This window comes from Zerene cesonia, chromosome 10 (assembly GCF_012273895.1).
Source record: "Zerene cesonia ecotype Mississippi chromosome 10, Zerene_cesonia_1.1, whole genome shotgun sequence".
NCBI classification, from domain to species: Eukaryota; Metazoa; Arthropoda; class Insecta; order Lepidoptera; family Pieridae; genus Zerene; species Zerene cesonia.
Genome location: NC_052111.1, coordinates 2076538 through 2091310, shown reverse-complemented (window position 1 = coordinate 2091310; position 14773 = coordinate 2076538). Strand labels below are relative to the sequence as shown.

The 14773-nt window shown below is 30.6% G+C and overlaps 2 protein-coding genes across 3 annotated transcripts; both read left to right on the top strand.

Moving 5' to 3' along the window:
• Positions 1-283: 283 nt before the first annotated feature.
• LOC119829283 lies at positions 284-4872 on the top strand. Of its 2 annotated transcripts, XM_038351724.1 has the most exons (5): positions 284-442; positions 1604-1816; positions 2749-2860; positions 3015-3044; positions 4430-4872. In XM_038351724.1, the coding sequence occupies exons 2-5, from the start codon at positions 1618-1620 to the stop codon at positions 4440-4442; spliced, it is 354 nt and encodes a 117-aa protein (XP_038207652.1). In that variant the 5' UTR covers positions 284-442; positions 1604-1617; the 3' UTR covers positions 4443-4872. The 2 variants fall into 2 exon arrangements, with proteins under 2 accessions (XP_038207652.1, XP_038207653.1); XM_038351725.1 differs by lacking the exon at positions 3015-3044 and having other exon boundaries at positions 2749-2821.
• A 6007-nt stretch (positions 4873-10879) lies between these two features.
• On the top strand, positions 10880-13907 carry LOC119829758 (keratin-associated protein 19-2-like). The gene is made up of 4 exons (XM_038352439.1): positions 10880-10957; positions 11739-11904; positions 13007-13277; positions 13805-13907. The coding sequence occupies exons 2-4, from the start codon at positions 11745-11747 to the stop codon at positions 13851-13853; spliced, it is 480 nt and encodes a 159-aa protein (XP_038208367.1). The 5' UTR covers positions 10880-10957; positions 11739-11744; the 3' UTR covers positions 13854-13907.
• Positions 13908-14773: the final 866 nt, after the last annotated feature.

The window sequence follows — 14773 nt, the reverse complement described above, 5'->3', positions numbered from 1 at the left end:
ATTTTGTAGGCGCCAGTGTCAAAGTTTAAAATGTCAAAATATATTCACTCGATTACACAAACCTACTCTTTCTTGAGTAATTATTATAATTCAGAATACAAAGGCCGGTCATTGCTACCCATGGAAAAAATACTCTATTGTAATTCATCATTGTAATGAATAAGATAATAGCCATCTTCGTGCATTCAAGGGGACTGCGGTATGCACCACCGCAAAAACGTTGATCGAATATGCATTACCGGAAAAGACAAGCACATAATTTTCGTGGTGTTGACGAATTCGTACAGAATTCCTTGAACCCTATTGCTTTCTGTGCGTTACGTGTGATCCACCCTACCACAGCTATTGCAGTCTATAAAAGAATACTTTACTTCTACGATGACATCTGTGTGTTAGTGCCTGCAGCAGTGTAGTGTTGTGTACCTATCTACTTACCACTAAGGTATATCATTAATTATATTTTTTTGGTTTCGCGGTGATTTCTTACTGTTGTTTAAAAAATATTCATTGACGGTTTAAAATTTTCACACCTAGTTATATCAGGTTTATTTTGTTTATTAAAATTAGACTCAAATAAGTTCTTCGCTGTGAATTTACTTGTATGTAGACGCTGTTGGATATGGCAAAAAAATATACCTATATGTTAATGGTATTTGTAAATTTTATAAAGCCTACCCTAAAATTGCACAAAATTAATATAAATTTATCATTCCTGTCTTATACTTAAAAAAGGAATTGAACATAAAATTATTTGAAAAATTAATAATTGTTTTATGCGCTAAAATTAATTGTATTGGCCCTGTGTGAAATACCGGCTTACTAAGCGCAGCGTAGCGCTAAAAGATCGCGGTCGAGATGGTGAACGAAAACCAAATAGAAACGTCTCAATTTCCGTCGGAATGCTTCCTTGCAACGTTCTCTTTTTACAGAAATTTCGTACCGAAAAATTTCTATTTTCACCTGCATCGGGAAATGGAAACGGAGTTTTGTATCTGAGGTTGATTTTAGTATTTCAATAATTTAGATTTTCTTGCGATTTTATTGCAATTTAAAATTTATTTAAATCATATTTGAATGTGATATTCAATATTGAGGACGTTCTTTTGTAGTACTATCGTTACCTACTATAATATCGAGCATGTAGACATAGATACGGACATCTAAGTTAGATATAATTACGACTTGTGACGACTTTGGCACTTGCTAGGCCAAGGAGTGGTAGCAAATAAAGTTTATATACATTTCTTATTGACGAACAAACTCTAGAGGTTATTTTTGCTTGCTAACCTTGTTCTTCTAAACATTGCTCTTCACACTCACTATTACAATAGTTTCACAATCACAACGTAACCATTGACGACTGACGTCAGTGTTGATTATTGGTACCAGAGTAAAATAAAGGATTGCACAGATTAAGGACCTTGTATCTCAATGCGTTTTAATCGAGGTTAATTATGATCATTACGTTTAATGAATTTGCATGCAAAGGATTATTCACAATGTCGATAACAATGGGTTTTTAATCACACGTTTTTATGATCGCTTGAATAAATGACAATTAGTAAGCTCGGATATGTGATAGACGATTTCTGTTTATTAACAGCAAAAACCGGAAACATGCAGCCCACCACAATCATTGTTCTGGCTTGCCTCGTGGCAGTAGTAGCAGCTAACACTGAATATGTATACCCCGTCGAAGACTCCCTGAACATGCCTGCAGATCAAGTTTACGAAAGCATTAACGACACACCAGTACATGAAAGGAGTTCCAGAACAAAGAGAGGATTGCTTCTTTTGAAGAAAAAACTACTGTTGGGTATGTGGTTTGCTAAAATATTTGCTAATTATTTCCATATTTATTCACTTATATGGTATGGTCGAGAATATAATTATCAATGAGGGTTGCCAGTCGCAATTTTAAAATTTTGTTTTTTTTGTCTTATTTAAAAAATAAAAATTTTCACACATGTGTGTTTGTTTTAATCATGATGGTACAGAAAATGGCAGTGAAATGCCTAAAGTCTTATATCATGACTAAAATGTATGCTGACATTGTGAATTACAATGTGAGCTGATATTCTGGAAATAGTCGAACCATACTGACACACTGACAGCTTTCTTGAAAATTCTGCAATCATTTCATTCGCTTGAAAATTATAGAATTAAAATTACAGACAAGCTGATAAACAGACGTACACATATTATTACACTTAGATTAGTTAATTTTTTTTTTAAATAATGTATTTGTCGTATAAATATTTGCCTACAACCCTGTTAGCAGTATATTTTAAAATATACCTATTCATAATTATAACCGTAAATTTGAAAGAAATAAATGAGTTAAACAGTATGTAATACGATTCGTTTATAAAAACTCCTAATAATTTATATGATGACGCAATCTTTATGTATATTCCGTTAATATATAAGTTCCCATAAATAAAATACCTACGCCCAAGGCGAGCAGCGAAATGACTATAAATTGGCAAAATTATGTTTATCGGCTCAACGGTTTTAATGACATTGACGTTAATTTTCTATTAAAATATGTGGAAAGATATATCATTAATCTTATTATTATATTGTACTTTGAGCTGAAGTTATACATTGAGAAATAATTAGTTTAATATTATATTAATAGATAATGTTATTCCAAAGAAATTCCACTGCACTGATTTAGAAACTATATGTTTTAAACAGTACTAATAGAGAGAGTGAGGGGTCTCAATATAATATTGTATCTTGCAGGAGCTCTCGGACTGAAGGCAGCGAAGGTGGGCGCTGTTGGTGCTGGCGTAGCTGCGATCGCGCTAAAGAAACAGTCAGTACATCATCCGCGGCATCAGTCCTATATTCACGGGTACTAACCTACTAACATTCCATTTACATTATTCTCATATTAAAACATCATTTAACATGTTTATTAAATACAAGTATTATACATTTTATAAGTCAGCTTTTCACTGATTTCGTTATGATTTGCTTTTAATCAACTGCGATTATCCGCATTGCAGCCACGGTCCCGCGGTCGTCGAAGTTCATAGGTAAGTGCTAATATTGGCTTCATGCTACAGCTTGTATATATTGCTACCACATAGTTTAATTAATAATTTTGGTGGATACCTATCTATCTCTATCTATGGTGGTGAATGGTAATGAATGTTGATTGCACTTGAGTGACGCGCAATTTATTAAATAGAGCTATGTTATTTCACTGAACACATACTTCATTTTCATTTTATTAATTATGATACGATTATTCTACTATCTATACAGATTGAAAAGTTTTATTATGGATATATACAATAAGTGGCATTAATTACGATGGACTAGATGGATGGATTTTTGAAGCTATTGACATGTGTGCGTAAACACATGTCAATAGCTTCAAAAATGGCACAAAGGTTTCTTTTTAAGTTGGTACAATACAGACAAACCTGGCCAGATCGGATATCTGGGCTTAATGAATCATGTTTCTATAGAATTGTATAATTAAACGAATCCAAAAGACATGTCAATTAAGGTGATGCGTGAAACGATTGCCACATGTTTTTTTATCGTGTAATCATTTTAACCTATTGACATAATAGTCACCTTGGTAAATATTCTACGGCCATGATCAATAGTTGCGTCGTCATGATTTTCTTTAATTTTCGCTTATTTGATGAATTATTAGCAAGTTCTGAAACATTTGGTCTTTATAAGGTATGTGTTAAGACAATTAGTATGGCTGTGATACAAAAGGTTTTGGTATTATTTTTAATTTATTTTATGTATTCTTGAATGTCCGTCAACTTATTTCAAGGACCATCTAATCCAGCACCAATCAGCATGACTATCTATTTTTTTGCAATTTTTAACAAACTATTATACATCTATACACGTTATATATATATGATTGTGATTCATACATAGAATGTACGTATTCAATATCTTAAAGATAATTATAGTCTACATAACTTGTATTATATAGGCACTTGCATGCTAAACTGTAAACATAATATAGGGAAATTCATAACCCGCCCGTCATGTACGTGCGTTCGTAATCGCATGTATAAATAATACGAAATTGAATGCTCACACGTATTTCATCTTTAGACATAATTGTACAAATAGATTGGTTGGCTTATTTCGCATGCTTATAGGTTCAAAATTAGTCAATTAACGAGCTTCTTATTTGTCGAACAAACATTTCGTCCATTGACTGGTGTCTGGTCTTACATAATCCGAGATCCATCTGTAAACTATGAATAATAATTAGATTGAAATTATACCCATTTTGAATCATAATGTTCGAATAAGGTAAAACCCGTATTTGATGGTTTATGAGGAATGCGGATCCCAAACAAAATGTATATTATTCTTTCTTAAATATTTGTCATAATGTACAGACTGAGTATGAACTAATGGTTTTATATAATTTTTACAGCTGGTCGGGCTAACCGCGTTTCGAGTTTTCTTATATAGTACAGAAAGTGCTACAGAAAATGAAGACATCGCGTGTGAAACCAGAAATTTAATTTAAGAGCACAAACCAAGGGGTATTTTAGTTAAACTTTAGTGTTATTTAGATATATACTTGCTTACCGCGTAATGTATATTTTTAAAAACTTTTACCATCAAGATGTAAACTGCCATACGTAGAATTTAGAGGTAAAATAATATTATAAAATAAACATACTGATGCATAAATATTTTAAATAGAAAAGGTGCGTCTACGTAAAGAATTTTATAATATTCTTTCATTTCTTTTTCTATAACGTTATACAATCAAGCGATTCAAATGTTGTTCGTTATTTGTTATAATATTTATAACAAATGGAGACTCAAGTTAATGTTAGGGTGCTGTTTGTTAATAAAAATATAAATTTATTCTTTTTGTTCTTATTTATTCACCTTTTTAATAATTTTCTCTCCTTAGACATTGAAATATTTTATTACAGTTTTATGTTGCTTACTAATGATATGAAGAAACGTATTTTTCTAACCTTAAATCTATCTGTCGTGTACACTATATGCTATAAAAATTTTAGCGTCGTATAAAAAGGGCAATAAAAGCCAGTGAAAGTTCTTAGAAGATGCGACTTTTGTGGCTTCTGTACAAGCGAACATATTTTCACGTGGATAAAAAGGTACATAAGTAAACCTTTATGTAAGTACCAGCAACATTACTAGGTTCACTGAAGAGCGAAAAATAATCTTTAATTTAGTAGAAATACTAAAATTATGAGATACAATATTTTTTTATACAATTAGATTTAGTTACGTTTTCACTAGCCGTTATCGAGGCCCTTCTGTATATAAAAAATAATATGCATTTGCTATATTTTATTATTAATTTATAAATATTTGTTGTAATTTAGTAACCTCATTAAAAGCAGTGTAGTTTATTAAAATGTTACATTGGGGTTGCCTTTTTGAAAGCATAAAATTCATTTTGATGGATGTAAATATCTCTAAATAGAAGATAATAGAAGATTAAATTCAAATTGTCAGGTCACTTACACCAGTTTCGCGGCCGCTATCTTGGAAAAAGACTATAAAAGATAGCCAGTTTTAATTTTCTACAACTTTGTTTCTATTAAACTATATCGTTAAAAAAAAGAATTTGTACGTCAGCATGAGGTAACAAATTATCTTCATATAATTAATTTACATCAGATCAATCTTATAGAGGGTTTTTAATCTATGATTTTTCATAATTTTTTTTTTCTTTTTATTTTTTCTGTAGTATTGCTAGTTTCTGAGGTAAAGCGTGAAACCCTTTTTTCAAGAGGCCGCGGGACAAGGGCTCCGAAACTTGAAGTTAAGCTACTACTAAATCCCCTATACATCCATCAAATGTAATTGCGTCCTCTGAGAATTGTGCGCTAAGATCTTTTAAATGTAACATTTCATTGGACTGGCTGCTTTTAAAACCCGCCATGAGTCGACACGTTTCGAGAGTGAGATCATCTTGGGATCTCCAATAAATACTGATCATTACTTAATATGTATTATAGATAAACAATATTTCTTTTTTTATTTTGAATGATAGTTATCAAAAAACTTATATATATTCTTATATGATATATACATAGTATAACATTATAGGTAATTATTATGATTACTTTTTTTTTTTTAATCGAATTCAAAAAAGGAGATTATCAATTTGGTTGTATTTTTTGCGATTGTTGCCTCATAACTGTGTACTGGGTGATCCGATTTTTATGATTGTTTTATTATTTGAAAGCTGGTGCCTTCCATGTGGTCCCATTAATATTTGATCTAGTTTTGACAATTTGAAAGCCTAATACAATTAAAGATTTAAAACAATTTATCTATTGTAATCATATAAAAGACGTGAAGTTTATTTGTTTGTTTGAACGGGCATACTCAGGAAATAAACCGATTTTAGAAATTAATTCTCTGTTGGATATGTCTGTAATGCCTGAGTGCCATAGTCTATATAATAACTGTATATACACCACGGGCGAAGCCAAGAATTACCGTTAGTTTTTAATATAACTCGTTAATTTATAATAATTATAAAAAACATAATAGAGTGAAATAATTTAATGTACCCTGCTTACAAATTTACAATGAAATGTTTTCCTAAGCTCCAGAATATGAATTTTGACTGAAATATCGTAAATTCTTTCAGAGCGAATACAACAGAAATAATGTATTTAAAAAAAGTTTTATGGTTTATTATTCTGTTTATTACTCCTTATTACTTGGTAAAATTTATAAGTGCTAGGTGCACTTATAAATTTTATATATATTTTATATTTCAAAATAGTCATAGTCATAGTCACTTCAAAATATTCATGGTCAATGTCAAGTGAAATTTTCATGATACAAAAACAAGCATAATTTTCCCGCGTGTTTCTCTAACCTAAACTTTGCAACGAATGAACCGATTATAAGAGAGAGAGATATTTAAGGCAATATAGGGTTGTCCTTATCCCGGACCTCCCACAGGATCGGAATTTACTTTAGAAAAGCTTCGTTTTATAAGAAACATATATAAAACAGTGATTTTAGGAATTTCATATCTGCATAGCTGGCTTGATATTCAAGCGAGCGACAAATTGTATTTAACTAATGGACCAATGTATGAAAACATTTATTTATATTAGTGGACAAACTGATGGACCACGAACTTAAATTTATTTATTTATATAACATCAAACTTATACTGCGTCGTCTAGAAATTATAACACGGAATTTGATGTGTAAAACCAAATTATGTATATATATATCTATAACAATAGAAATGCATTATAATAGTTATCGCCTATTATGACATATTAGTCGTTATACCTATGCCTGTGTTAATTAAGCTAATTTTTATGCATCAAAGCCATCCAATCAGTTTAGATTATAACAGTCTATCGTATTATGAACCTTGTTGCTGAGGCAGGTCATTCACTCTCTGGAACGTGATTAATAGCTAATTGGCGATATCACGAACACATTCAAACTTGAACTTGATGTTATGGAGGTGCGAATTACAGAAAAGAAATTATGCAAATATTACTACATGGTGACCGGTGTATCCGGAATGTTAATGCTATAAAAATTATCAAGGATGTTTATTGAAACAAACAAAAGAGCAATGGTTATGCCCAATGAAACGAAAAGTAATTTAACGAGTATGGTAGCGTCATGATCGTTTAAGTAATGTTTTAACACCGCCTTAACAATATAAAGCCTATATAAAAATGCGGAAATGGTCCGCCGAGCCGTAATTGTTTTTGCATTGAAATTAAAAGTTTCATTAACTTTGCAGTGTCGACGGCGGCGAATTATGTTTTTGACTATTGATGAGTTTCATAATGTCTTTTATGTAAACGAAGTGTGATGTTGATTTAATAGTGATTATATCCTACCAATTTATTTCATTGAGATGTAATCAAAGAATTATAATTGCGTGTGTTCGTCATTTTGACGCTGAAATATATTTCATATTTTGGTACATATACCATAGGCATATTTTAAGATATTTTATCATAAAACAAAGTATATTTTTTTATATTTAAGCTATCAAAGTAACTTCTTCCAGTAATGACTAAATAAGAAATAAGTTAAAAACTTTCGAAATATAAAATCCCACTCAACAATGTATACAATTTTAAAATTGAAATAGATTATCCATCCATCCCATTTAGTTGATTGGTATTAAATTTTATGCGTTTTGTAAATTATGGCGTATTTTATAAAATTAAGTTCATCATCATCATCAAATATATGGGATGATGAGTAGGGACACGAGTGTCTTATAACGGCCCCTATCCACCACGCTGGCCAAGTGCGGGTTCGCAGATGTCACATGTCGTCGACCTTTTGATTCTTCGGCGTGCCGATCTCCCCAATTTTTTTCATTCACCGTATCGAGCAGTGGTGATGTGAATAATGTGCAAATAATTGAAAATTCAAGTTATTTCTTGCTCGCTCGTCCAGTCTCGAACCCCCGACTTTACGCTTTAAGTTCGAGGTATAAATTACTGAGCCATCACTGTTTTTGAAATAAATTAAGTTATTATATTATTATTGGTCATTACCAACTACCTTCAATCTTCATCCTTGTTATGGAACTTTTACTTTCTTAAATAAATATTACACAGTTTGTTAATATTAATAATTATGACTGAATTTTAGTTTGTTTCCAAACAGTGTTATCAGGTTGAATAAGTGGCGAGTTATCTCTAAATAGGAGCCTCTATAAATTACCATCAATGGCATAAATAAAGAAAAAATCTATGTAGAGAATCTATGTCAAATCTCCTACCTCTGGTAGATAGGTAGTTAGTTAGTTAGAGATATTATCTTATGCACTTTTTTGCTCTGGAGGACTTTTTTTAATATTAAAATTTGCAAAAAGAAAGCAATTGACATTGAAATTCTGCCGTAACGTTTTGTAATTACGATTATGTAATGTTGAATAACAAGTTTAACATACAATCAATGCCAAAATCAAGAAACTGATACATGGACACTGTTTTTGGGTTGACCTTATTTTGTATTAAACCTTAAAAATGCAATGTTAACGATCATGTCTCGGGACGTGTGATAGCTTGCACGGGACACAATCTCAACAGTCAATATGCATATTGCAAACTAAATTATTATCTATGACATAAACTATAAATACATGTCAGTCACAAAACTTAATTATTATCTTGATGGATTTGAGATTGATTTAACGAATAAGGGACCTTGAAAAGAGTTTTATAGGTTTAGAACAACAGTATCTTGTTAAAGTTTTCGACAGTTTGGGGAGTCATGTAGCTTCTGGGTCCGATTGATCCTGGGACGTTTTATTTAATTATAGTAAGTTTCTTGACAGTTGTTTGTTTTTCGTTCCAATAATAATATACTTTACGCTTGACTTTTCCGCTTTGCTTTTAAATTGAGTAATTTATAAACTCGTAATTTCATACAATGTTCGTTGAATACAAAAAAGCCCGATCTGGACGGTTGACGCATCGTTTAAAGGAATGCAAGTGCATGGTGCCTCACGACTTCCTGGTCATTACCAATAATGTTCTTATATGACATTAATTTGCAAGGCTTTCTGGAGATAACTATATATCTCCTTATGTTAACTAGCTGATAATCACTTGAAGATGAATGATCAAGTACACGAATGACGACAAAATCAGTAAGTCAATATATCTTGGTTGTCCCAAATCTGTCAATGATATCTCAATCATCGTTGAACTGTTTTTAAAAATGGGACTTTACTACGAACGTTTCTGGAATTTGGAAATTGTAAAAGTTGAAATCTACAGAATAATTCATTTTTAATAAGTTTTAAAAAATTATATTGTCACTTTTCTAATCAAAGAGGAAACAAACTAAACGAATTAAAATTTATACGTAAATAAGATAAAAAAAAATTAACTAATAAATAAATAAATAAGTTTCACATGATACATAAAAAGATTTAGCTCTAATTTTATAAGCCATAGTTTAAAAATAAATAACTAGTAAAAAATAGTTCAATATGGCGCTGATATTGAATATCTTTTACCATAGAACTTCAGACTAAAACAGTATTTTTTAAACAAAACGAACAATCATAGAGATGTTTTGGAACAAGATATGGAAAATACATAACAATGAAACCTATTTGTGGTTTTACCATTTGTGTGCTGTATTTTAATATACAATAGTTCCCTATTGTTTTTATCATTTCTAAAAGGTAAAATCCTAGCGATTTTCATTCTACGTAACATCCATTTGTGGACCAGTTTATGTATTATTTGTTGACGAACCGCTCAAACGCGTTATTTTGTGCGTGTTTATGTAAAGATGGTTTCAATTAGAATAAAATGTAGATATTATTATAATTATTTGTTATGTGTTATATTTATATTTAATTTATACTGATATTTTATTTATATAATTTTAGACTATAGAGATAGTTATATGAGGAGGCTCTAATTCGTTTCTTACATTAGTTAGGATTTTTCATTATCGTGTCTCTCATTTGTTTGACTATTAGTAATTTTCAATAACAAGATCTTAGGTACAGATGACATAATAGTATACTAGTCTTACGGTGACCAAGGATAATCATTCTATAAGATCGCTGCACCTAATCATAGTTTAGTTAACGATGATTAACTTTATCCAAATTCAATCAGCTTTCACGGCTTAGCTTTGATCTAATTGCATTACGTATAAGATCTAGTAACATTTTAATAGTCTATAGTATAAGTGCAGGGACTTTATAGAAACTTAAATTGTTGTTTTTATATTGAAATTGAAAGTCAGCTAGTTGCTCCCATGGTAAAAGTTAAAGGTTATAGGCATTTTAAGGCGCGGCGAAAAATGAGTATGGATCATTGACATATCTCCGTATCGTGTGTCCGGTCGACCTATAAAAACTACGTGTGAGGAACGCGTCGGGCAGTATACTTTTAAAGGTGCTAGTTTGTGATTGTATTTTAGCAACAAATTAAAAAAGGTATGTCCTTTAAAATTTAATAAATTAATTTTTAAATTACAGCTACAAATTTCGAACAAAACTTTTAACAATCCATTAGAGTTTCAGCTTTATAGAGGTTCGTGAAAGATATCTAACTTTAATATTAATTGAGTTTAAACGTAAAATATGTTTACTTTTAGGCCTTGTTTAACGTGGATAAAGCTTGATTTTTAGTCTAAAGTGTTTGAACTGGAATACAAATTCAGGCTCAATTTTGAAATTTCAATAAATTTGGCCTAGAACATTATTCGAGTTTATTATTATATTTTGTTTTTATATTTTCAGCTTAAAGAAACTATAATGACAGAATATTCAACAATAAGTTCTTATTATCATTAATTAAGATATATACTGATAATTATTCAATTGCACAAATATTTTTTATATCATAGCGGGTAATTGAGCTTGTGGTTCGGCTGATGGCTAAAGCGATTACCACGCGGTGATCGCTTTCGCAGAGTACCTCAGTGATTGCCCTACCCACAAAACAAGGGATGTATTCGGAAAAGTGAGGAAAAGGAAGGGTCTCAACGATACGAGCAATATATATAACAATTTAACACATAACGTCGGCAATGTGTATTTGTCTTAAGTGTGGTTATCTCGCAACCGAAACTCATTTCTAGCCGCAGCATACTCGATTTTCACCAGAACATGTATTAATCAATATTCCTTTTTTATTATTCTAACTATTTCTATTTATAAAATGTATCAGTTACAAAAACTGAAGTTAAAGTTATTTTTTATTGTTTTTTAACAGATAACAATGAAATTCAGCTTGGTGACTTTTTGTGTGCTTGTCGCATGCGGAGTGTGCTATGCCGTTGAACATGGACCCATCATGAATGCTCTCCGACCAGAAGAGCAAGGTGATGTTCAGGTGGCTGGTCCTGAACAGAACCGAGACAAGAGGAGTTTGTTGTTAGGTAATTATTTGTAAATTTCTATGCTTTATAAATTGTTCGAAAATGGGATTGAACTTTTTAAAGATTTTTTTCTTTATTAACATAATACTAACACTATTACTATTAACTTTGAACTAAGTATAAGCTACATATTATATGGCAGACGAAAATATAGTAAGGATAATGGGGATAATACCTAAATATGTTAAATATTATAGTGGATTTTAGTCGCAAACAGTAAATACAGCTAATATAAGAAATATTAGGTATTGCTTAAGTTTATATTTATTAAATATAACTTAAATGTTTTTTTAAATAACTCGTCATTTTACACCGAACAAAAGAACGCAAATAGGATTTCTGTATACAAAGCGGTCTTATTACAAATAAGTAGTCTCTACCAGACAATCGAATAACACGATATACATTTTACTCGCAGTTTTATATAAATATTCATGTTTACGTATTTTATGTGTGCAAATCTAAATTATATAATAATCATTTAAATGTACAGCTTAGGTACTTTTCTTTTCTCCATTTTATACGATGATATCACGATTTGCTAAACATTACTAAGCAAATATATCTTGGAATGCCAATAAATGATCGCCTCTTGGTAGCATATTTGTATTGTTGTATTATATTGTTTACTTGTATCTAAAATTTATTTAATAACCTTTAACGGATAGATTTAACTATTCAAATATAATGAGCAGAAAACTAATAAGGTTAGGTATTATTCAAAAGACCATAACACAATCATACGAAAAATAACACTAATTCAAAAGCAAAAACGGATTATTTTCTATTGTAATACATGAAACATAATATATAGGTGTTATTTTATTTATATATTCATCTATGTGATTGAAAAAAATAACATGTTTAAGTCGGCTTTATCGGATAAAATACATGTTACGAAGAAAAAATTAAAACTAATGATTTACATATGTTTTTATGATTTATGTATCCCACTAAGTTTGAAATATTTTGAATTGAAAAAATATTTTTAGTAGAACGTATAAGTATTATATTAATTTACATATGGATTAAAAGATCCGAGTTAAAGCTTTATTTATGTATTTCAAACGTGTTTTAAATTTATTACTGTTATCTTTTATAGGCGGTGGTTTGATTGGAGCCGGTTTAGCAGCTGGTGCTGTTGGTCTCGGCGCAGGTATCATCGGAGCCAAGGCTGGTCTGGTTGGGGGTGCTCTAGCCGCCTCAGCTCTTCACGGCAGGAGCTACGGAGGATACTACGGCGGTTACGGTCACGGTTACGGATACGCTCCCGTGTACACTAGCTACGGTCACGGATACGGCGGCTACGGATACGGAGGCGGTTACGGTTACGGAGGTGGTTATGGACACGGCGGATACGGTGGTTACTACAGGTGATTTATTTACTTTTATTTTCGTAGTTAATATATGTTTGTACTTTATTGATGTTATTTGATACGAATAAAATCGCGATATATGTATTAATAAAAGGTTATGGAAACGAGTTTTGAAAAGAGCATTTTAATTGCAAATTATGTTTTTTTAATGTGTGTTATCTTATTATATGAGCCTATCACGAATTATTTTAAGCAAATAATGTAGTTAAAGAAGAATATTCATATTCTATTATATTAAAAATTTATTTAATTTATACACAATTGAAGAATATACACTTTTACAGGCAAATAATGGATGATTGATAAAGGAGATGTAACTTAGAACAACTTAAAATTTGAGAATTTTGAAAACTTTGTGTTCCGTCCCGGTCTTTGATTGTTCCATAAAATATAATAATGGGCTGAATGAAGTATATTCCTTCTTATTAAGTCGCTTTGTTTTTTGTGTATAATAATAAATCTTTCTTTCACATTGATAGTATGTCTGAATTGTTTATAATTTTTTAAATTGTTTTTTGTTGCAGGAGTTACTACCCCACTTCTTCTTACATCGTGTCTGACCCTTGGTGCTAAATTGTTCATAAATTACGAATAATTGTAATTTAATGTGTGACTGACTCGTACAAATTTTATTTATAAGTAAAAAAAATAATAAAATATCTTTTGTTACGAATTTGTTTTATTTATAACTCTCTTTGACAGTTGCGAAACTGTGTTTTATTGGTGATTTGTCACTAGTGTAACGACCCATTTGACCTCTTAACCTTTTTTCTCGTGTTTTAAAAAGGTAATATTTACATATTGATGCTTGACTACCTAAAGCAATTCATAGAAGCATTTCCATATTATTATCGCAATAACATTTCATTTAAATTTCATGAATTATTCGTAGTTTCCACTACTCTATTTTATTTCTACTATCATGTCGCCCCTTAATTATTTAAATTTGAAAATCCACTTTTTTCAATTTTAATTTTTATTATAATGCAAATGGCTTTCGTGCATATTCTCAATGAAAATTCATATTGGAAATAGCGATAATTTTTTAGAGCCGAGTCAGTCGTGTATCAGGGCGGTACCAGCGTTTGTACCGGTAAGGGTATGTTCAAAATAGTACTTATAACTTTATTATTATTCATGTAATATGATTTTTAATGTATATTTCATATTCATTCAAATGCATGAATCATTAAACAATTATGATAGAGCAAAAAACTCACATGCACGCAAACACGAAAATATTTTTTGCACAATTGCTTACGTTTAGATAATGTGAGGAAATTGTTATGAATACGTTCGTAACTATAAAATATATAATGAATATTCATTACGTATTTTATAGTTATTTGTTTATTTATATAAATAAAAAAATTACTCTAACATGTTTCTAATAACAACATATTTTTATTCATTTATTTTATAAATAATACACATTATCATAACTAGTAACCCTTAATATAAAAAGTGAAGTCCCGTGTCCCCTACTGGGGTAT

What these genes read in the sequence shown, in the direction of transcription:
- LOC119829283 (XM_038351724.1), top strand. Translation starts at nt 1,618, where the DNA reads ATGCAGCCCACCACAATCATTGTTCTGGCTTGCCTCGTGGCAGTAGTA. An exon ending in GAAGAAAAAACTACTGTTGG is followed by an intron (nt 1,817 to 2,748) that starts GTATGTGGTTTG and finishes TGTATCTTGCAG; the next exon opens with GAGCTCTCGGACTGAAGGCA. An exon ending in CATCAGTCCTATATTCACGG is followed by an intron (nt 2,861 to 3,014) that starts GTACTAACCTAC and finishes TCCGCATTGCAG; the next exon opens with CCACGGTCCCGCGGTCGTCG.
- LOC119829758 (XM_038352439.1), top strand. Translation starts at nt 11,745, where the DNA reads ATGAAATTCAGCTTGGTGACTTTTTGTGTGCTTGTCGCATGCGGAGTG. An exon ending in CAAGAGGAGTTTGTTGTTAG is followed by an intron (nt 11,905 to 13,006) that starts GTAATTATTTGT and finishes TATCTTTTATAG; the next exon opens with GCGGTGGTTTGATTGGAGCC. An exon ending in GGATACGGTGGTTACTACAG is followed by an intron (nt 13,278 to 13,804) that starts GTGATTTATTTA and finishes TTTTTGTTGCAG; the next exon opens with GAGTTACTACCCCACTTCTT.